At 36.7% G+C, this 24,270-nt stretch overlaps 2 protein-coding genes across 7 annotated transcripts in view; one reads left to right on the top strand and one right to left on the bottom strand.

The window, feature by feature from the left end:
- The window catches only part of IRAK4 (interleukin 1 receptor associated kinase 4), a 25,789-nt gene extending 24,989 nt beyond the window's left edge, over positions 1 to 800 (bottom strand). The window contains exon 1 of one of the 2 annotated variants that reach the window (XM_065934586.1): positions 700 to 800. The gene's annotated coding sequence lies outside the window, so the exon portion shown is untranslated. Of the gene's footprint in view, positions 1 to 583 lie in introns of both variants that reach the window. The other variant, XM_065934587.1, reaches the window with a different exon arrangement.
- Positions 628 to 23,988, top strand: PUS7L (pseudouridine synthase 7 like). Of its 5 annotated transcripts, none has more exons than XM_065934585.1 (9): positions 628 to 750; positions 4,244 to 5,169; positions 7,847 to 8,006; positions 9,615 to 9,807; positions 12,490 to 12,588; positions 13,692 to 13,773; positions 15,290 to 15,570; positions 19,782 to 19,835; positions 21,012 to 23,988. In XM_065934585.1, the coding sequence occupies exons 2-9, from the start codon at positions 4,257 to 4,259 to the stop codon at positions 21,336 to 21,338; spliced, it is 2,109 nt and encodes a 702-aa protein (XP_065790657.1). In that variant the 5' UTR covers positions 628 to 750; positions 4,244 to 4,256; the 3' UTR covers positions 21,339 to 23,988. The 5 variants fall into 5 exon arrangements, with proteins under 5 accessions (XP_065790657.1, XP_065790655.1, XP_065790656.1 ...); XM_065934583.1 differs by lacking the exon at positions 628 to 750 and adding an exon at positions 885 to 1,017; XM_065934584.1 differs by lacking the exon at positions 628 to 750 and adding an exon at positions 1,352 to 1,505.
- Positions 23,989 to 24,270: the final 282 nt, after the last annotated feature.

Here is a 24,270-nt window from a genome sequence, read left to right on the forward strand (position 1 = left end):
TAGCCCACCAGGCTCCTCTATCCTCCACTATCTCTGGGAATTTGCTCAAATTCATGTCCACCGAGTTGGTGATGCTATCCAATCAGCTCTTCCTCTGCCACCCCTTCTTTTGCCTTCAACCTTTCCCAGCATCCCATCCTAAATGAATAAAATGCTTTCTGAGGCTGCTTTTCATCCCTTGTTCCCTCTGTTTCCAGGCTGTCGGTACACTTTCCCCATCAGATAACGTGCTGACAATGCCGCTCCACCTTCTAATTTCCTGGAAGCCTGAGAAACCAGCTAATTAGAATTTTGTGGGGGTTCAGAATGCTTTCCACGCGCACAGCATCTTTGTTGGGTGCTGGTCCTACTTCCTGGTTTTCAGGAAAAGAGATTTCATTTCGTAAACGGGGTTCTCGGAACACATAGCCCGGGAGTTGAGAAACTCGGGGCGAGGTCTGACAGAACCACCGAGTGACGCCTCTCTTCGCCCCACGGTCCTCCAGGGATCCCACCAATTTTCTAATCCCTAGGAACCCACCCAAGTCTTGATCCTGGAGCAGGCGCTGCTCATGCAACCTACTTCCCCTCTAACTTTTCTCACTTGGGCCGAAGAGAAGTCGATTTTCCTTCCGAGCAGTCCCTCCACAACCCTGAGGCCAGGGCGCAGACCTCGGACACTTCGCGGAGAAGGTGGCGCGCAAGTCCGGGACCCCTTACCTGTCCCGGCGCGAGGCGCCGTGGGGCTGAGCCAGCGACCTCAGGACCCAGGTACTACGAAGGGCCGGGGCGTGCCCAATCCGTCAGGTCCCGCCCCCTCCTGCCCATGCCCCGCCCCAAGCCCATGCCCCGCCCCGGCTCCGCCCCCTTCCTCTTAGTGCTTCCTCCTGGCCGCTCCATGCATGAAAAATCCCAGAAAGGCGCTTCTTTAAGTGGGAGCCTGTCCCTTTAAATATTCTCTGTCGGAGACTAGCTATTTTATGGCTTCCGGGCATGCGCACGGCGAGGTGCGGAGGAAACCCTTCAGCCGGACTTGAGGTAGAGCGGGCTGAGCTTCTTGGCGCCACGTGGGCTTGTGCAGGGGGCGGTGACAGCATTGGCATTGAGACCCTGACCCTCTGTCCCCAAGAGGAGCGCGACGTGAGCTAGTATCGCGCCTTGAGTTAGGCGGGGATGGGGGAGGAGAAGACGCCCGTGGAGCCAATGGCTGTGTCGGGGTGCTTTTGAAAGCGCCTCAAGTCTGTGCTGCAGGAGACAGTCCTGCCGGTTGGTGGCAGAAATAGGAAGTAGGAGTGAATTAGGTGGAGCATTGGCGGTGGAAGGAACAGGAGGAGCTACTGTCCTTTTTTAACATCCTTCTAGACTCTGCCCTTAGCCACAACCCGAATTCCCAAGCCTTGGGTCAGCCAAACTGCCTTCTCCATGTCCGCCCGGCAGGCTTATCGACACATCTGTTGCATGGGAACTCAACTTTGTGTGGATTCCTTGCTGCCCTTCACACGGTTCCACTCCTACTAAGATGCTCGGTTGTAATTCCCTCGTCGTTGTATTCTCAAATTGTTCTCCTGTGCCACTAGCTCAGAATGTTTTCATATCTTCTTCCTACAGCTGAACTCTTGATCACCTCTTGTTGCTTTCGATCTCCTCTAACTGTTCAACTAGATTCGTCCTGCTCAGTACTATCAGTCATCTTACTAAATCATCTTTTAGGATTGTGTTATTTTTCTGCTCAGACACCTCCAGTGGCCATCGATTAACCACTCAATGGATTCTAAGCCCCTGACAGGGCATTAAGTGTTTTACCTAGTTCGGCACTAATCCGGCCATATTTTCCAGAACTGTGCTAGAAAACACTTTTTCCTCCTGCTCTGTATCTGGGCTGTTCAGTTTTTTCTTAACACGTTGCATAGTTTGCTTATGCCTTTGCCTCATTTCTGTCTCCTGAACTGTTTTGAAAATGTGGCCACTTCTTGCATTATGCTTTACGGATTATTCTAGGCAAAAGTGACCCCTCTTTCTTCTTCTTCACTCTTACTGATCTTATTTTGTACTAGTCATTTTATTTATTCAATAATCAGTTTTGATTGTGTGCCTACTATGTGCTTGATTCTGTTCTAATGTGAGATAATCAGTGAATAAGGCAGACAGGGTTCTTGCTTTCATAGAACAAACATTCTGGTTGGAGTAGGTATATAGTAAGTAGTGAAGTAAAATGATTAAATAGAAATGATATGCAGAAAATTAAATAAGATTTTATGAAAAATAGTGACTCGCTGGTTTCTTCCGATTATTGGTCAAGGAAGATCTCTTTAAGGATATTATTGAAGAGGGACTGATTTAATTAAGGGGAACAGTTGGCATAAAGGAACTGAAGAAGACCAGTGTAGCTGGAGTATAGTGGATAATGGGGAAAGGGTACAGGATAAATTTGGAGAACAGAGTTCAGAATCTTAGAAGTCTTTGGAAGCCAGGGTGGGTAATTTGGATTTTATTATAAATGTGATTAAAGGGTTTAAATGGGGTTGTGATATGATTTAATTTACCTTTTTAAATCATCATTCTGGCTACCATGTGGAAAATTGATTATGGTGGACTACTAATAGAAGCAGAGATGAGAGGCCTTCACAGTGTATAAGAATTTCTGGAATGGACATATTAAAATAGAGGTGATGAAAGGGCCGTAGGAGTACTCAGACAGCCAGATGCTTAAAGGTGATGCAACTTTTGGTGATGAGAAAATCAAAGCTAAGATCGAGACAAAGTGGAAGGTTTGAGGTTGAGATTAAGAAACTGAGGGATGGTGATGTTAAATGGATCATCCATACGGATGTCGTGGAGGTGATGCTGGATAGTAGGTTTTAAGCTAGGTATTAAAGTCATTAGTGAGTGAAGAAGAATTGTCCTGGGACCAGAGAGAGGGTGGCAGCAAACAGTACAGCCTGATGGCATGAACTTCAAAGGAAATGGGATTTGAGGAGCTAGAGGAGGAAGAAGTGGTTTGGAAGGAGCAGTAGCAAACAAGGAAAATATTTACAACCTCCAGGTCCCCAGATGGATATGAAAGGAAAAGTAGCTGTCACATTGAAGGACTACGGAAGAAGCAGCCCGAGGGGAATAGCCAGGTTTCAGTTCAGGCAAGAAACTGAGGAGTCTATGTAGAAACTGTAGGAAATTAACAGATGAGGAAAAATAAATATATCCTATTTATTTCCTAGGAAAGTAGAATATTAGGAAATTTCTGTGAGTTCCACATGACAGAAAGGATGGAGTAGAAGTGGTTTTCTAAATTGGTTCAGATGAATAGAGTACACTGTAGAAATAGGATGCAGGTCCAGATGATGTATTACCTGGAGAACGTGATGAACACAAAGAATGGAGCAGTACCAGTTCCTTGGGCATTTTATCTTTCCTGAAACTCCATGGGGTAGCCATGGGTTGTGCGAAGAGTGAAGGTTACTTCAAGAAGCTCTGTAAATGTGTCTTCTCTCTGATGCCAGAGAGAGATGGTTGTAATTTTCTTACGGGTCAACTGAAAAAGTTTGTATCTGAGCTTTCATGAAGTTTTAAGGTCCAAGGTTACCATAAGGCTTCCTTGAAGCCTAATCACATTGCATGTTGGTTTATTTTTTTTGGCCATGTGCCTCGGAATCATGCCCAGCAGATCCCTGGGCATGATTCCCTGACCAGGGGTCAAGCCTGTGCCCGCAGCATTGAAAGCTTGGAGTCTTAACCACTGGACCACCATGGAAATCCTGCAGATTGTTTTTAGAACGTCATTATATGTCAGTGTGGAATGTTTTTTTCCTGTCTTCTCCTCAGCCTTTCCCCTACCCCTATCCCTCCTTATATAAGTAGCTAGTCACAGATTCTCTGAAATTAACTGGAAATTTTAGGTTTCAGGGATGGAGTTCAGACAAATCATTGTAAAAAAAAGTGTATGTTCTAGTCTCTTCTTTGTTGGTCTACCAATGACATTTTAAAAGCGAACTTGAAACTAACCCATTTTAATCCTGGAATTTTAATAGATGAAAGCCTGGAGTGGGTAAAGAGTCAAGATGCAAATCACCAGACATGCCATCTTGGTATAAGGAGAGTCAAAATACACATGATATATAGAAATAAATTAGTAATGTTATTTAAGGGGACTCAGAATTGGAAGGGAGAGAGAGAAGCAGAATTAAATAAATCCTGCAAACCTATTTCTTTTTTTGTTATCCAGATTTTTTTTCTTCCTGGTAATTGATCACCTCTGTTTCTTTTGTAGGCATTGTTCAAGAATGGAAGAGGATACAGATTTCAGAATCAGATTTAGTTCTCTGTGTTTCATAACTGATCATGTTGGTTTTCATGGCACCATAAAAAGCTCACCAAGTGACTTCATTGTTATTGAGATTGATGAACAGGGAGAGTTAGTTAATAAAGCCAGTGACAAACCTGTTTACAATGTTAGTAAAGTACTACCTGAGCCAAATAATTTAGCTAAAAAAGCAAAACTAGATCTTCAGATTTTATCTTTTGAAGAGACAAGCAATCAAGAAGTCAGTACTTTGGCTGGGAGCTCCAGTGATGACCACAATTTTGTGCCTTGTTCAGAAAAGGAAGATACTGTCAGAGATAGAACTTCCAAAGGTGAAGAAGAAAATGTTGATGTATTAGGCTCCTTGTTGGATGAAAAAACTAATGAATTACTGAATCAGTTTGCCTGTGATATAAAAGAGAAGTGGGACTCTCAAACTGAGCTAATTGGACCATCTCCTGAATTCTCGTTAGGCAGAATCCTTGACAAGAACCAGAGGGCTACCTTGCATAGCGCTATTAGGCAGAAATTTCCTTTTTTAATAACTGTAGGAAAAAACAGTGAAATTGTTGTAAGACCAAATCTTGAGTATAAAGAACTTTGTCACTTGGTATCTGAAGAGGAAGCATTTGACTTTTTTAAATATTTGGATGCAAAGAAAGAAAATTCCAAATTTACCTTTAAACCTGATACAAACAAAGAACACAGGAAAGCTGTCCACCATTTTGTCAACAAAAAGTTTGGAAATCTAGTGGAAACCAAATCCTTTCCTGAACTGAATTACAGTGCCGATAATCCAAATGTAGTGATAACTGTAAGATTTCGGGTAAAAGCACACAAACACTGGAAGAGGTCTCTTCGTGAATGCCAGGGAAGAAAAGATATATACACAGGTAACTTAATATCGTTACCATTTTCTTAGGTAAACTTAGATAAAATTGCGCGAAATCTGTGTAATTTCAAATGAATTAAATAGACATGTCCAGAGGGATACTGAAAACATTATATGGGTCCTTTTTGAAATGGAAGATAAGCCTTTCAAAATATACTAGTTGTAAAATATTAACCTTATTGATGAAAGTGTGATTAACACATGTTTATAGTTAATGTAGTCACAAATGTATAAAGTTAAAGAATTACTTTGTTCAATAAATCTCATGGTGGTGAATCTTGATTTCATATTTTGAAAGTTATCTTAAGTATTTGGAGAGAAGGAAAATATGTTTGCTGTACTTGGGGAAGTGAAGAGAATACCTTGTAATCTAGAACAGCCAGACTTCATAGCTGATGGAAAGAATCCTGCAGATTTTCAGGGAGTTCCTTCGTTTGACCCTGTCCATTTTTTAAAGAAGAGATTCTTGAAATTTTGCATTCATTATAATCATCAAAAGGGCTTGTTGAGAGATTTCTGAGTCCTGTTATCATCAGTTTCTGATATTTACTCTATGTAATACACTTTCTTGGTCTGTTTTTCACAGTTTGCAGTTCCTAGCCAGGCTGTTCCTAAACTTTTAAGATATTTTAGTGATGTCTGTCTAGTTCCATAGGTTTGGTATATTTAAAATACTATTAGTTTTTTTTTCACATTATTGTTACTCAAAGTTTTGGCTCCAGGACTAGGATAGTTGTTATAAATTATTATGAATCTCAAACAGGTTTTGCTTATGTTGTTTATGTTTATTTTGCTTATGTTTGCTTGTGTTTAACTTATTGGCAATTTAAAATGAATTTTTAAAAATATGAATTTATGTTTATCGATGAAGGTGGTCAAAAGGTACACACTCCCAGTTATAAAATAAATAAGTCCTAGAATATAGTGTACAGACAGCATGATTGTTATTGTTTTGTCTCTAAGTCGTTTCCAGCCCTGCAATCCATCTGGCTGTGGCCTGCTAAGTCGTGTCTTACTCCTTGGGACCCCATGGGCTATGGCCCGCCAGACTCCTCTGTCCATGGGATTTCCCAGGCAGGAATACTGGATTGGGTTGCCATTTCCTTCCCCAGGGGATCTTCCCAACCCAGGAATCAAACCTGTGGATTCTTTACCACCGAGCCATCAGGAAGCCTGTATAGCATGGTGACTATAGTCAATGATATTGTATTGTATATTTGAAAGTTGCAGAAAATAGATCTTAAAAGTTGTCATCACAGGAAAAAAATTTGTAATTATGTGTGGTGATAAATGTTGACTAGACTTATTGTGGTGGTCATTTTATAATATGTTCAAATATCAAATCATTATTGCAGATTTTAAAAACTTTTCATAAATAATATACACCCTGCATATTTTTGCAACTTGCTGTTTACATGTTTTTAGAGATTCTTCATAGAGAGATATAAAGAACATATAGATCTTTCTTTTCTTTTGTTTTAAACATGATTTCTAAATAACAGATATTATAAGCTTTTGTTTAGCTATTTCATTTATTCAGAGATAGATAGATTTCATACCCTTCTACTTCCTGAGTCAGGCTTATGTTAAACGTTCATTTTTCTTAGGGTGCTTTTCAGAGAGACTCTTGTAGCTCCTGATGATGGTTACAGGAGTTGAACAAAATAGAGATTATTCTGCAGAATACTTTGAATTTCCTTTCCATGATCTGAGGGAAGAGGGCAGTCCTTTGAAGTGTCTTATATGTTTATGGTGCAGCGAGGACTGAGATATTTTCTTACTGTCAATGTTGGCAGGTTATATAGGCTGACAAGTTGGCGGGGGTGGGGGGTAGTGCTTGGTGGTAATTATTACTGGGCTTGTTCCTCCTTCCACTTTTGCGATCACATTCTCACCTTCTCATCTCATAGACATTTGAAGGATCTACCATGAGGCAACAAGCTCTGTTTTATTTACTGATTTCCTGGCCTGGAACTCCCAGTCTACGGGGTACATAAACTTACAGAGAGAAATTATGGCATGGTGTTCAGTGTCATGATGTAGATAATGACAGCTTGTGAAGACATGTAGGTTTAAGTAATCAACTCCTTGTAACGTGCGTGTTTTCATCTATTCAACAAATGTTTGAACACTTACTATGTGTTAGCCTGAGGGTGTAATGGTCAATAAAACAAACATGATCACTACTTTGGGAGCATTCAGCCTTGAGGACCTGGAAGGAATTTGAGGGAAAATTGCTGTGGCCCTTGGATCTTGAAGCATGAAAAGAAATATGGCAAATAATAAATGGAGGGAGTGTGTGTTTTAGACAAGGGACCTCAATGCACACAAGTCCACAGCAGTTCATCCAAGGATTGTGACAAGCTCTCTGGGGTACAATTATAGGATATATAAGATAACCCAAGTGCAGACTGGAAGGGTGGATTAGGGCCAATATGAATGCCTAATCTGGGAATGTGGATTTTTTTTTTTCTGTAAGCCTTTAGTGAACCAACTAGCATTTTAAAAACGAGAGCTGAAATCTGCGAGGTTTGTATTTTACTGAGTCTATTTTGATTAAAAAATACTCATCTAAATTAATGATTTGATTCACTATAATGATCTGTCAGTTTGCTAAGAATGTAAATGATGTATTTAGCTGCCTTTTTTTGTAATTGAGGATTTTTTGTTTGTTTCAGCTTTTACCCTACGAAAAGAAAATCTAGAAATGTTTGAAGCAGTTGATTTTTTAGCTGTCAAACTTGGTGTGATTCCTTCGGATTTTAGTTATGCAGGACTTAAAGACAAGAAAGCCATCACTTATCAAGCGATGGTGGTTAGAAAAGTGACACCAGAGAGGTAATAAGATGTTTAAAGGATAGAATTTTATTTTCTTATTGCATCAAATAAATAAATACTAGATTAAAAACTGAGAATAATGCTGGGAGCATATTAACCTCACTATCAATAGTAATTGATTATAGGCTTATTGAGCAGCATATTCTGCATTAATTGTATAATTATCTTCTAAATAGACTTTTATTATTATAAAAGTAATACATGTTTATTGTAGAAGATTTAGAAAAATATAAAAATATATTAAATGTCACTAAAATTTCTCTTACACAGAAATAACCACAAAAACATTTTGGTCTGTTTCAGACATTTTTCAGAGACTATGATATATGCAGATGCTACAGAGGCCTTTTTTATATATGTGAAAATCGTACTGTATATGTAATTTGTATTTTACATATAAAAATAAAATAGTATTTTTAATGAAAATTTTTGTCATGAAATATTTCAAAGTCATATTCATTATATGGACTAATTTGTTTAACTTTCCCCTATTTTGGGATATAGAAATTTGTCCCAATTTTCACTATAAATACTACTGTGATTAATTTTATTACACTTAAATCTGTGCCTTGTGGATGCTTTCCTTAGGGTAAAGTTTAAAAAAGTTGAATCATTGGACTAAAATTCTGCCTAACTTGACATATTCAAAATATATTAATCTTTAGTCATCAGATATTTAAGTCCTATTTTCTGGTAGATATTTTTAAGTTCTTATATGAGGGGCAGAAAAATGTTTATGATTTTTTCTTTGTGGTCAAGAAGTGTACTGTACTAAGAAGGAATGACTTTAGATGTTGAAAGGTAGTTAGATGTTAAAAACTGTTTTTTAACTACCAAAACCAAAATATTTTATTAGTTTCTAGGAGGAAAGAGTAGTTTGATTTGGCTTATGGGTATGGAATTTTAATTACCCTTTGCCAATAGTAAGATTTTAGCAGATGCAGAAAATCTGAAGATATTTTGGAGGGCCTGTAAGCTAAACAGTCTGCCTGATAAAGCAGATGGTTCCTTTAAGGACTACAGAAAATATAGATGTAAAGAAAAAATTTACATCAGTTCTTATAGGATCTTAAAAGCTAGGATAAGACAATTGGAATCTAATATTGGTGAAGAACTGAAAATTTGAGTAAAGAAGTGTTCAGAACAGAATTTTAGGAAAGTCCTCTGGCGCTTGTGGTTTTTTGGTAACATTGGCGAAAAACTGAGGAGGAAAAGAGCAAAGTCTAAGGACAGAAGAGCAAAGAACAGCTAAGAGGTTCTATCACTTGAACTAAGGAGAAGTCAGAAGCTACAAAGAGTGATAGCATTAGGAATATGTGTTCCAGTTATTAGAATAACTCTGTTAATATAATTCTATGATAAAGGATTTTTAGTGCACATTTGTTGAAATAAATGAAAGGTGTGTTTTTGAAATAATCCCCCCAGGTTTTCAGTATTCCAGTATAAGTGGTTGTCTGCCATCTGTCATTTAAACTTTATTTTAAATTAATTTTTGACATTTTTAACATTTTGAACATTTAATAATTTTTAACATTAGTTTAAACACAAACCATTTTTTAAATGTAAGAGTTAACTGAATCTAAATGATAAATGATTTATCATTTATAGGTTGAAAAATATTGAAAAAGAAGTTGAAAAGAAAAGAATGAATGTGTTTAACATTCGGTCTGTAGAGGATTCCCTTAGACTTGGTCAGCTCAAAGGAAATCACTTTGATATTGTCATCAGAAATTTAAAAAATCAAATAAATGATTCTGCAAACCTGAGAGAGAGAATTTTGGAGGCAATAGAAAATGTTAAGGTAAGAAAACTGCACTGTAGAGTATTTTAGGAAAATCTTTATTTACATTGAGATATGAAGGGAAATTTTTTCTTTTGTATATTTTCTTTTTATGTGTATGTATAATTATTTTTAAAAAATGATAATTGAGTCTATTTTACTTATTTTTAATTTTTCTTCTTAGTATTTATCTTTGTATTGAAAAAAAGAAAGCTTTAGTGTAATTAAAGTATTGTATAGACTCCCCCAGTTGGAAAGGTAAAATCTATCTGTTTAAAAGGACAGATTGTTTTTTTTTTTTTAAGCGTCTGCCATTTAGAGTAGTTTTACAGGCAGAGAGATTAATTTGGGAGGAGACTTTGTTCAGCATTTCTTTTCAGAAATCTTTGATAAATAGTTTTTATATTACTTTGCAAAATGTTTTTTCTTTTCAATCTAATTTTGAATTTTGTTTCAATGTATGCCAATGGCAGATCATATACATTTTATTATTCATACAGTAAAAAAATTACTTACTGTAAGTTTTAAAATGATATTTGCTGGGCATCTAAATGTGCACATATAGCCATAGCCTTCATTCTGATCATATAGACTGTGGGCCAGCAAACTTTTCTCTGTGAAGGGCCAGAAAAGAAATGTTCGTGTTTTGTAGACAAATGGTCTCTGTTGCAGCTCCTCTAGTGCTATTGTGTGGAAGCATCCATGAACTATACATAAATGAATGAGCATGGCCGTCTTCCAATAAAACTTTATATACAAAAACAGTGGTTACAGGGCCAGATTTGATTTGTGGGCCAGTTAAATAGCTTGCCAACTCCTGATCTGGACCAGAAATTCTCAACCTAGGGTGTTTTTTTAAAATTTCAATAATCTGTTTTTTCTCCCAGACTAATGGAATAAGAAAATTTGGGGATGTAGCTTAGGCATTAGCATTTTAAAAAATCTCCCTAAGTGATTCTACTCCACAACTAACATTGAGAAACTGCTGCAAGTTTCTGACCACAAAGACCTTTTCATACAGTTGTATGCCTCTCCAACAGGAAAACAAACAGAAACCAGATTTTAATCACTATTATACCTAACAGTCAGGAAAATATTTTCCTCAAAGATATTTAAAATCCTCAGATAGTTATTTTTTCCTTTTCTCTAGACCTACCTAAGATTCTTTTTTTTTTCCCCTTTTCCCCCTGTTAAACTATTAGAAAGATGTGTCTTATAAAAGGGAGTGGGTCTTTCTGAACTCTGATGTCATTTATTGCCCATCTTTCATTTGGTACCTATTCATATACATTTTTAAATCTCCATAGGAATAATCTTAGATTTAGCCAACTGTCCTTTAGTTCTCATGATGAGGGGAAGCGAGCTGAGAAGTCCTGAAAATAAGAAATCTTTGGAGTTTTATTTTAAAGGGTTATAACTCAGATTGCTATAAACATTTTATTGTAATCAACCCTGAATAACTTGGCAGGGGTACTTAAAACTCTTCTGGTGTTTTTAGGATATTGTTTAATGTTATTTTTCCAAATTTGAAATAGTTAAAAGTATTTAACTGTGAGACTTAATACAGGGGGTACTTATTCTATCTGCAGTTGATCTTAGTGGCATGAGGTCAGGATGCAATTCCTTGTGTAGCATGCTGATTACAGATTATCTTTTATTTGCATCATTTATTGAACAGTCCTGAAGTTGGTGCTCGATAATCATCATTGAATGAATATATTAATATATTCCCCCCATAGATTGAGTGTAGAGAGCTCTTTTGTCTTTCAGGAAACCATATGGGCCTGTTTGCTTTGTGAGGACATGTTTAACCACCGACCTTTGTCCTCAATGGTTGCAGTAGTAAATACCAATTTTCTGTTCCTACTGAAGTGATGCTGTGCCATTGTCTTGGCCCAGACTTTCAGAAACTGAGATAATCAAAAAACCAACCATTATACACAGAAAAGCCAGGACTTGCTGGGTTTGAAAATAAACCTGCTTCATATTTCAAGCATCTGCAGACAGCCGAATCCCTGAAATCAGAAGGAGCTTCAGGGATCAGAACAGATACAGTACTAGGTAACCAATTCATCCCAGTTTTCCCAGAACTTTCCTGATTTTAGCATCAAGAGTCCCACGTGCTAGAAAATGCCTCAGTAATGGGAATGAAAAGTCACATATTTTTGAAGTTTTTTCACTTATTTTCTAATTTTCAATCATTTATTTTTTTCCTTTGTATTCTTTAACCATATAGTGTTTCTCAGCCCACTTGGTATCCATGTGTGTATTGCCAATTACAGGGTTCTTTTATTACAATAAAGACAAAGACTTGGTTACATATTTTGACACAATAATTGTATTTATTTATATTAGTTTGAGACTGTAACAAAGAACCATAGGCAAGGTGATTTTTAAACAAGAGAAAAATACTTAGCATAATTCTGGAGACTAGAAGCCTGAGATCAGGATACCTGCCTGGTCTTCCTATTGTATTCACATGTGGTAGAAAGAGAGTTGGCTAGCTCCGCCACCTTTTCTTATAAAGAGTTCTTATCCTCTTCATGAAGCCGCTATCCTCATGATCTAATTATCTCTTCAAGTCCCCACCTCCAGATACCATCACACTGGAGGTTAGGGTTTCAACATGTGACTTTTGGGAGGACACAGACATGAGTCTATAGTAATATATTTTTAGTTAACTGATTTTTTGTGTGTTTATAGAATAAAGGGTTTGTGAATTACTATGGACCACAGAGATTTGGGATGGGAAGGAAAGTTCACACAGACCAAATTGGATTGGCTTTGCTGAAGAGTGAAACGGTATGGATTCTGAAAAGATATGAACTTAACTGTTTTGTCAGATGAACTTACTACATGAGCCAGCTCATTGCTTTCTTAACCCAGCATATAAATGCATGTATACCCCCATATATGTGTACTGTACATTACATCATGTTTATTGAGCAGCCACTATGTTCATGATATCACTATTTAGCAAAGCAGATGCTGAATAATATCTGTTTGAATGAATGAATAGTGTAAAAGAAGAATGAGTTGGAGGCTAGACTGAATGCCCTGTTTTAAGATCCTTTCCTACTCTAAGATGCATACTCAGAAATAAGTTGTAGTACTGGCTGCTAAGTCACTTCAGTCAAGTCCAACTCTCTGCGACCCCATCCCTGGGATTCTCCAGGCAAGAACACAGGAGTGGGTTGCCATTTCCTTCTCCAATGCATGAAAGTGAAAAGTGAAAGGGAAGTCGCTCAGTCATGTCTGACTCTTCGCGACCCCATGGACTGCAGCCTACCAGGCTCCTCCGTCCATGGGATTTTCCAGGCAAGAGTACTGGAGTGGGGTGCCATCACCTTCTCTGGAAACAGTGATAAAATATAGGAACTAGTAGATATCTTTTTTTTAAAAAGGAACATCTTTTAATCTGTTTATGTTTTAAAAGAAAATATTAAAGTTGGGAATTTTTAAAACTTTTATTTACATTTATTTTTAAAAAATTTATTTTTAAGACCAAAGACAAAGAGTTCTGAAACTTGAGAACACAAATGAAATTAGTGGGTTGCCACTTGCCTATGCTTGTTCTCTCCCCTTTTTTTGTTGTGTGTGTTGGATCAGCCTGAGTTTTATGTCACCAGTTAATATGTGTTCTTACTTCTATGATAGAGGCAAAAAATGACAGAATAAGATCTATGGAAGTTGTGTCGACCACTTTTCCAGTCCATAAGATTTTAAATCTGTGTATTAGGTTGCCTTGCACTGGAGGTTAATTCTAAATTGTTTAGCTTATGAATGCTTAAAGATAGAATTGCCATGTCAAATATCATGTTAAATGCCTATTCTATCCTTTTTTTTTTTAAGTAAGTAATTTGTCATTTTCGTCTAACACATATTTGCTTGTTTGGTCTTTAAAGGTGAAGGCTGTAAAATTGTTTTTTACACCAGAAGATTTGGATGATCCTGTAAATAGAGCAAAGAAATATTTTCTTCAGACTGGTACTTTAAAAGTTTTTTTACCTCATGTATAGCTAGGCAGATATACAAGTGTTATATCATCAGGATAGCATTCATTACAACATAAATGTGATAAGAAATAGACTGTAATATATTATATATTAAGCATTTTTATTATGTGCCCTAGGTACTCCATTTTTATGGGACTTTTGTATAACTCTTGCTTCGGGGTTGGGTGAGGGGAAAGATGCTTTATGAGTTTTTCTTGGCCTAAGTCCTCAAAAAAGATAGAGTTCCCAATTCTAAACTGGCATTGATAGAAGTATAATTCACTGCAATCTGGAGACTGAAAAATAAACTAAGTAAAAGTACATTTGTTACATCTGATACTTTGTGCATTGTTTTTGATCTAGTCTCCATTTAGCCCTGATTGCTAATTTTGAAAACTTTAGCTCAGTATATGTAGAATACTTAATGAGAAGCACTAAAAAAAATTTGTTATGAGTGTGGTTCTAGAGTTAGTCTACATGGGTTTAATAATCAACTTTAGTACTTCCCAGCATATAGTCTCATGCAAGTGATTTAGCCTCATTGTTTTAGTTTCTTCATCTGCAAATTGAAGCTAATAATGATACCTAAAAGACTGTTAATATTTAAATAAAATAATAGATTTAATGCTCTTAAAATAGTGCCTGGCTTATTCTGAATACCGAATAAATATTATGTGTATGTAAGTAGTAACCGCAACCATAAGATTTTAGATTCATTAAATATATGATCAACATATATGTGCATATTAAATTTCACTTGCATAGAAATAAAGGACATCAGTTTCTAATATCTCCATTATTTTTAATTATGTACATATTATATATATAATGTTTAATAGGTGAAAAATATTTTATGCCACTCCCAAATCTGTAAACCATATGAGCATTTCACATTGTTATGAATAATCTAAGTAATACTAAAACAAAGTTCAAAATTACATCTATTGTGGGGTCCTGAGAAAATAATTTCCTTATGGCAGTGATTGTTAAACTTTAGTGTGTGCAAGAAACCTGGTGCATTTGTTAAAACGCTTACTCCAAGGCCCTACCTGAATAAGCAGCTTTGCCATGGAGTCCAGTAATCAAATTTTAAAAAGCATGCTGAATAGTAGAATGACTGAATGGTATACTTGAAGGATCCAGATGTCAACCCTTTCTTATTCAAATAATTCTGTAAAATGTCCATAATAGCTCTTTAAAATCTCAGCTCAGGGACTTATATAATGCTTTTTAAAAAAGTGTTCTAAATAACTGCAAATTAGTTCATCTCCATCTTGAAGTTGGAGTTACTAATATGCTCTTTTTAAAGCAGGGAAAGTAAATGAACTAAGAGTAACGATTTTTAACAAACAAAAAACCTCTTCAAATGTAGCTCTGGTTTATAGTTGGTGCTGAGCCTCATCTTCATATTCAGGTTCCCAGGATAGCTCAATTCATTTAGAGAGTGTGGTAAAGCTCTTAATAACTGGCATTTGAATGAAAGGAACTGATTGATCTCTTTGTTTCAGAGGATGCTAAAGGCACCCTTTCACTGATGCCCGAATTCAAAGTTCGGGAGAGAGCACTGCTAGAGTCACTGCACCGCTTTGGCATGGCAGAGGAGGGCTGCATCCAGGCGTGGTTCTCCTTCCCCCACTCTATGCGCATATTCTACGTTCATGCATACAGCAGCAAGATCTGGAATGAGGCAGTGTCTTACAGACTTGCAACTTACGGCTCAAGAGTTGTGGAGGGTGACTTGGTCTGTTTGGATGAAGATGTTGACAATGAGCAATTACCGAGTAGTAAAGTAAGTATCATTTCATCAAGAGTAGTTATGTACCAGGAGCACTTATTTTCAGAAACTCTTATTTTAGAAAAAATTTAAAACTAAACGTGCTTTTTTTTAAAAACTTATATTTGCTCATCGGCTTCTACTCTGCTGACAGCTGACACTTAACATGCCATTAAATAGAAGTATAAAAATGGTCAGTGGTATGAAGTGAGAGTTATAAAGATAGTAAGCCTTCCTTAAAAGAACACATTCTTTAGATAATTACACAAGCAGTTCTTGAATCAGGCTTCCCAAGTGGCTCATTGGTAAAAGCATCTGCCTGCCAATGCAGGAGATGCAGTAGACACAGATTCCATCCCCAGGTTGGGAAGATCCCCTGGAGGAAGAAATGGCAGCCCACTCCAGTTTTCTTGCCTGGAGAATTGCATGGACAGAGGAGCCTGGTGGGCTACAGAAGGTGGGGTTGCAAAGAGTCAGATAAGACTGAACAACTGAGCACCCACCCAATGCATGGAACAGGCTCCTTAAAAATCAAAATCAAAACAGTGCAGATGGAGATGTCATTCCTGCCAACACTTTATTGTGATTTCCTTTGCCACTGTCAGAAAATCAATCTCTTTTGGCATATTTCCTTCTAGACCATTTTCTATGCTTTCCCATAAATATCCACAGAAAGTGGATTTTTATTGTTCGTTAACAATGAAAAAAACATACAGAATTTTGAGACTCGAAAGTCAAACTATGAAAAGGAAAAAGAATAAAATTTCTATAATAATGCTCTATAGGATATGAAATGTCATTTATTTTATATAAGTGTGGTTTTACAATTTGTCTTTTTCTCTCTTAACAGTATCTTAGAGACATTTATATTAATGAAATATAATTTGTCTTATAAAATTGATCCTTCCATTTCCTCCATGGTATTTTGGATATTGGTATTTCCAACTAGTATTTTTATGGTATTTTAATCTCTGTGGATTTGACCTAAATAATGAAATTGAATTCCGTAAATCACATAAAGAAATTCATTTCATAGCATTGTAATGCCAAAAGAGGAGACTATTCATCATTATCTTAATTATATCTCAAAAATATATTTTAAAAATTAATGAAGGAATTTGAGTAGTGCTTTTGTATATAACATCATAAAATCATTGAACTTTAGGGGAGAAAAATATTTTAGACACTTCTTTTCTAATTCCCATTTCATAGAAATGAAAATTGAGACCCAGGCTGGAGAGGAGACAGGTTAAGTGGTGTAGGTAGCAGAATTCAGAAGACCTAGTTGTCTGATTCCTAGCCCAGCTTGGTCTGTACTAGAGAAATCATGGGGTATAGAAAAGTGTCAGCATGTGGAGATAGGGCATGGTCCTATTTCTCAAAAATGGAGAAAAAATAGACTCTGAATTTACCATAAAGGATGATTTATCTAAATTAACAGCAGAATTTTAGATGTATAAGTTAGGATTTTTTGTTGTTGTTGTTTGTTTGTTTCAAGTGATAGAAGCCTACCTCAGACTAACTTAAGGAAAGCAGACAAGAATTTCTTGGCCCTCATAACTGAAAGTCCATGATTGATTCAGGTACAGCAGTATCAAGGGGCTAAAACAGTGTCCTAAGTCATCCATCTCATTTTCTTCATCTTTCCGCTCTTCTTTCCTCTCTGTTAGATCCATTCTGTTTCTTCTTCAGAAAAGAAGTCCTTTATTTCCTAACAGTTTCAGTCAAAGCCATGGAATTGAGTCTCAGAATGGCTTAGTTTGTATTCCATGTCCCCAGACCAGTTACCGTGAACTGCAGTGTGTGATTGGCAAAGCCTATGTTCCAAGAACTCCTTCCTGCAACCATCCCACCCAAACCACAATCAAGAACTGGGAGGGAAGCTCCCAGAAAATTGCAGATACACTATCAGAAAAGGAGTCAAGGCTGAGTGATGAGTGAGCCAGAACAAAGAGATCTGCTTTACTATTCTATTAAATGAATGGCTTGTGAATATTTAGATAAGAAAGTGAGGGACTTCCCTGGTGATCCAGGGTCTAAGACCCTGTGCTCCCAAGGCAGGGGGCCTGGGTTCCATCCCTCGTCAGGGAATTAGATTCTACATACTGCAACTAGGAGTTCTCATGCCACAATAAAGATCCTGCTAGCTGCAACAAGATCGAAGATCTTGGCGTGCCATAAGTAAGACCCGGCACAGTCAAACAATAAAATCTAAGAAAAATTGAGAGAAAAAAAAAGGGATCACTAGGAGCTTCATTAAGAATGGTCATTTAACTGAGACACAGATTCTGAAGCTGCGTAAAAAGAAATCTAGCAGCAGCTTAGGTTTTATTTTACCTCATATAAATGGAAGAAGAGCTATGTCAGTTGTTTCCATTTTTAATACCTTTCAGAAAACATGTCCTTTTAATTTCTTGGCAACACATTATTTAGTAAGTCAGCCATTTCTAATTCAGATTTTCAGAAGTTCAAGTTTACTTTGACAAGATATAGCTATAATCTATGTGTCTCATAATGCATGTGTCTATAAGACTTTATCTCAGATAACATTTGCAAGGATATTTTTGTGATCAGGATTTTGTCTGCTTTACCTTCAGGAGATATAGGAGAAAAGAATACATTTTCTCTTTCACATTTTACAGAGTTTCCTTTTATTAGCAGCAAAAGATATCTGTATTTTTAAAATCGATTATTTATACTTTATTAATTAGCACTGAGAAAAGAAGAGGCAAGAATTGGAGGCTCAGGACATAAAATATGGAAAATACAGAAAAGGAAAAGACAAATTAATATTTGTAGAATATTTCGTGTTGTGCATCTACATTAAAAATTGTAGGAAACTATAGGAAACTAATCTGAGTCCCTTTTTGATAGAATTACTAGGCCTGCTGCTGCTGCTGCTGCTAAGTCGCTTCAGTCATGTCTGACTCTGTGCAACCCCATAGACGGCAGCCCACCAGGCTCCCCCATCCCTGGGATTCTCCAGGCAAGAACACTGGAGTGGGTTGCCATTTCCTTCTCCAATGCATGAAAGTGAAACGTGAAAGTGAAGTCGCTCAGTCTTGTCCGACTCTTAGTGGGCCCATGGACTGCAGCCCACCAGGCTCCTCCGTCCATGGGGTTTTCCAGGCAAGGGTACTAGGCCTACAGATGTAGCTTAATTTCAGGTGACTTGGCAGATTCTCATAATTTTTTTGTGAGTAAGATGGAGAAATGTGAATTACACAATGAGAAAATCAGGTGAATTCATCTTTGTGGAGCTGCCATATGAGAAAAGAATGGTTAATTCATCAGTTGATATCAGCATGGAGGGAGCTCTTTAAAGAGAGCTACAGTGTTTTGTACTTGAAAATGTTTGTTCAGTATTTTCACAAATTGCTTAAATTGTAGTATTTTAGGAATGGTTATGAATTTGTGAAAGGCAAAGAGCTGGAATTGATGATGCAAGAGAGATCATAGCCCCATGTATTTTGGTCAGATCACATCTAGAGTATTAGGTCCATTTCTGAATTCAGCAGTTAAATTGGGTAATTAACATGTAAACAAACAAATAAACCCCAAATGAAAAACCAAAATGGAGGGATATTATTGATCTGAGTAGGGAGAATTGGGAAAGCGAGCAAGTTTAGAGAAGATCTAGGCATTATATGGTGAATGCTTTAGGAAAATGAGACTGTGTTAATCCTCATGGAGTGATGGTAGCTGCCTTTATACTTTTGAGCTTTCATGTCTCAGAGAAATCAAAATTATTTGTTCTGCATCCTAGAGCAACATTTCTCAAACTTATCATTCACTTCTTTTTTTTCTCGTGTACGTGTGACAATTATTACTAGTCTATGAAACACATTTTGAGAAACACTAGTTCTCGTAGTGATACCTGTTGGGGACAGAGGTTGGAGGGGGATTTCATGGAAACAGATTTTTGATTCAGTGTAATAAAAAAAAAATACTTTGTGATTTAGAAAAAGATGATTGGTGACTGAGGTGAAGGTGTTGCTTCAGAGTGATAAGCTGGCCCAGTCTGTTTCCCCTGCAGTTATCGGGTTAAAGCAAGCAGAATCATTCTCATTTTTAAGTAGTCTGCTCCTATAGAAACAAGCTGTAAAAAGATCTTATTTGAGTATGAGTATATTCAGTTTTATTATACATAACAGAGTTAGGAAAAGTTGAGGGAATTTGGAACATTTGAGAATCATCTGTATTTTCATCATGTTTTTAAAAAATAGGTTCATCTAGTAACCAAAGAAGAGGAATCAGCAAACACATATGCGATACATCAGGTAAACTTGCTTAAAAATTAGTATCATTTAGATTTAAATGTAGACATTGTGCTGAAAAGATAGTATACTAACCATTTCTCCTCCCCGTCTCCTTTTTTCTACCACTTTTTATTCAGATATACTTTATATATAATAAAATTCACTTCTTAGTTTATAGTTCTATGAGTTTTGGTAAATGTAGACAATCATATGACCACCACAAGAATCAAGATAAAGAACAGTTTCCTGTCTACATCAAACTTCCTGTGACCCTTTGTAGTCACCTCTCACCCCTGCCCCAGCCCCAACTCAGCTATTTTCTGTCCTATAGTTTTGCCTTTGAAAGAAGGCCATGGAAATGGATTCATAAAGTATATGTGATTTTTTGTGTCTGGCTTCTTCCAATGAGCATAATGAATTTGAAATTTTCATGTTGTGTGTAATTGAGTTTTTTACCTTGTGCCTTTTCCTGACTACATGTTGGTTCCAGTTAAAGGAAAAATATCTAGAAGTCATCAGCAAAGGAGGAAACCTCCACAAAATGTAGTTTACTCATGAGCAGCTGAGAAAATAGAAATTAATTTTGCAGCTTCTTGTGCGCTTTCATGTTTTTATTAGTAAGTAACCAAGGAAAATGTAAAATTGTCAAGTTTTATGTGATGGAGCAGTATAGATTATTCTTTTTGTTCCAGAAAGAATATGCTTTTAGCATTGTGTGACTGCACAAAGATTAAATCTGTTGGGTAATTAGATGTACCTCAACTTCTTGTTCCATTTCTTATACCTTAACAGCAATTTGTCAAATAATATCTGACTTGAGTTGGTTACCTTGTTAACTAAGAGTCCTTCTTGATTTCAGTTAGCTCTTCTTTTTGCCTGGCAGCATTAAAAAGAATCAAAATAGTGTAGTATTCAGTAGCCTGTTTTAGACCGATTGTGATGTTTGTATTCTGAGTGTGTTTTTACATTGTCAAGTCCCAGTCATAGAAGTAAATGTAAAATGTGATTGCATATGGACTTCCCTGGCAGTCCAATGTTCAAGACTCCATACTTCCACTGCAGGGGGTGCGGGTTCAATCCTTTGTTAAGGAAGTAAGATCCCATGTGCTGTGCAGGGTGGCCAAAAAAAAGAGAAATGATCATATATTTTTCTGAAGGCTGTTTCATGTACCTTTTTTCCCCCTTTCCCTTGCATAGGTGGTTCTTCCAGTGCTTGGATACAATATTCAGTACCCGAAAAACAAATTAGGGCAGTGGTACCAGGAAGTACTCAGCAGAGATGGACTACAGACATGCAAATTTAAAATACCTACCCTGAAACTGAATGTTCCAGGGTGCTATAGGAAGATTTTGAAACATCCCTGTAATCTCTCATACCAGCTGATGGAAGACCATGGTATTGATGTCAAGAAGGGAGGTTCTCACATCGATGAAGCAACTTTATCCCTTTTGATATCTTTTGATCTTGATGCTTCATGTTATGCTACAGTTTGTCTGAGGGAAATAATGAAGCATGACTTTTAAAACTGATACCTTTGATATAGTCATGTGTGTGCCACTTTTTAAAGGAAAGTGAAAAGGGAGCTAAAACTTCTTGAGTGTCTACCATGTTCTAGGAGCTTTATCATTGTTATCTCCTTTAATTACACACCATCCCAATGAAGTAGGAATTTGAAGAGGACATATAGCTAGTAAGTGGCAAGATCTGAACTTAAGACTCCAAAGCCTTTGTTTTTTTCTATTATCTAATGTCTCGATGACCTTTAATCTGTGCTATAAAATTTAAAATCTTTCTGGACTATTAGGAGCATACTGCAAGATAGCATTAAAGAAGGTAACATTAAAGAAAAACTTTTGGAGTAATGTTTATATCCCCAGACTCCTTGCTTAATGTAGATTAAACTAAGTTGTAGTGAAAACATATGGATGGAGAGAGAGATGAAGCATTTTGTTTATTAGTGCCATTCTTTTCTATTTTTGAAAGTATTGATCAGAACAGTACTTCAGGAAAATGTTATTCTCTCTATTTAATAATATGATATGCAAGGAGATCCAGCTAGTCCATCCTAAAGGAGATCTGTCCTGGGTGTTCATTGGAAGGACTGATGTTGAAGCTGAAACTCCAGTACTTTGGCCACCTGATGGGAAGAGCTGACTCATTTGAAAAGACCCTGATACTGGGAAAGACTGATGGCAGGAGAGGAAGGGGACGACAGAGGATGAGATGGTTGGATGGCATCACCAACTCAATGGACATGGGTTTGGGTGGACTCTGGGAGTTGGTGATGGACAGGGAGGCCTGGCGTGCTGAGGTCCATGGGGTCACAAAGAGTCAGACACGACTGAGCGACTGAACTGAGCTGAACTGAACTGATCCCAGGGTAGTATTAGTATGATATCCCCTTTATGAAATAAATGATCTTTAATGAACATTGAAATACATTTTTATATAGTTTCTTTATTTTGACATATACTGACCCCCCACTTTTTTGTAATTTTTGTTCTATCATCTAGAACATAAATTTTTAGAGTCAGATCTGTGCTCAGACTCCAGCTCTGACACTTACTAGTGACTGAGTGTTATTGATTCTTTCTGAGGCTCATTTAAGGAATCAAGATGGCACCAACCTCATAAACAACAACTAATAGAATTATCTCCACCTTTTTAATGTTTCTAGAGGAAGAAAACATTTTACCCATTCTGAAATTTAAATATGTCTTAAATTTATTCATTTATTTATTTTAATTGGAGGATAATTACTTTATAATATTGTGATAGTTTTTGCCATACATTGACATGAATCAGCCGTGGGTGTACATGTGTGTCCCCCCCATCTTGAACCCCCTCCCTCCTCACTTCATCCCTCTGGATTGCCCCACAGCACTGGCTTTGGGTGCCCTGCTTCATGCAATGAACTTGCACTGGTCATCTGTTTTACATATGGTAATATACATGTTTCAATGCTATTCTCTCAAATCATCCCATCCTCGCCTTCTCCCACAGAGTCCAAAAGTCTGTTCTTTACATCTGTGTCTCTTTCCCTGTCTCGCATATAGGGTCATCATCACCATCTTTCTAAATTCCATAAATGTACGTTAATATACTGTCTTTGTGTTTCTCTTTCTGACATACCTCACTGTATAATAGGATCCAGTTTCATCCACCTCATTAGAACTGACTCCAGTGCATTCTTTTCTATAGCTGAGTAATATTCCATGTGTGTATGTACCACAACTGTGTTATCTATTCATCTCCCGATGGACATCTAGGTTGATTCCATGTCCTAGCTATTGTAAATAGTGCCGCAATGAACATTGGGGTACTGTGTCTTTTTCAATTCTAAATATTTGTTAGTTTAACTATTCCATGTCATAAATCTCTATAACCACTTTATATCAGTTGAATTTGGGAGGAAATGGAACATACTGATTGGAAAAATCTGAGCATTCTTTTATTGCTGGTAGCATTACATAATGATTTAAATTTAAAATACTGTAGAGAGTATTATATGTTAGTAATGTGGGACTTTTTCATATTTAAGTCAGTCAAACCATTTTGGATATATTAACATAAGGAAATAAAATTCAAAAGAAAAAAACTATATGCAATGTGAATTTGCTTAGTGTAACATTTTTATATATAGAAAGAATCAGTTTGAAAGTCCAGCATTAGCTAACCTAAAGTAAAATGAGATGGAACAGTTGATTGCAAAACACGTAGGCATTAAAAACGAAGGTTTTATGTATGTGAGAAAATATTGCCCTTCAAAAGTATATGTAAAACACAAATGGAGTGTATACACTAAATTCAGCTTTTACACAGGGGTGGCACTTCAGAATAGTGCTTAAAAGCATGGATACTGGAAACAAACTCCTGGTTTGAAGCTTGGCTCTGCCACTTACAGCAGTGGGGCCTTACGAGTGTGTGTTTCAGTTTCAACTTCTATAAAAACAGGGATGGTAATAAACATACCTCTTAGGATTATTGTGATGATTTTCTGAGTTAATGTATGTAAAGCAGCTTAGAAAAGTGCCTAGCACTTAGTTGCTGTTAAATAAATGTCCACAAATCCAAGTTTGGAAGGGAACAGAAAGAAATGAAAAGGTCATTCTGTTAAGATCATAGAATGTTTGGGACTTTTTTAATACTAGAAGGTTCCTGTTTTGTCTTTATATATTTTAGTAATTAATAAATTCAGGACACAAAAATTGCAGATTGTTGTACTGTGGATTTTCAAAATTACCTTTATTACCTAATGTTCATTGAAAATGAAATGATGCTGTATTAAGTAGTAAAAAAAAATTAGAAGTAATGTTTTAACTTTTATATGATAAATTATATCTTGTAAATATAATCTGAAAGTGAATTGCTAAATAATTAAATCCCAATTTTCTTTTAAACATTGGGTAGCAATTAGAAAATATGAAAGCATTGTGTGCCATCATTGGCAGTATT

This window comes from Muntiacus reevesi, chromosome 4, assembly GCF_963930625.1.
Source record: "Muntiacus reevesi chromosome 4, mMunRee1.1, whole genome shotgun sequence".
NCBI classification, from domain to species: Eukaryota; Metazoa; Chordata; class Mammalia; order Artiodactyla; family Cervidae; genus Muntiacus; species Muntiacus reevesi.

Coding starts and splice junctions, on each gene's coding strand:
- PUS7L (XM_065934580.1), top strand. CDS start 2,384: ATGGGGAAAGGGTACAGGATAAATTTGGAGAACAGAGTTCAGAATCTT. Junction 5,170..7,846: donor AAGAAAAGATATATACACAG/GTAACTTAATAT, acceptor TGTTTGTTTCAG/CTTTTACCCTACGAAAAGAA. Junction 12,589..13,691: donor CTTTGCTGAAGAGTGAAACG/GTATGGATTCTG, acceptor TGGTCTTTAAAG/GTGAAGGCTGTAAAATTGTT.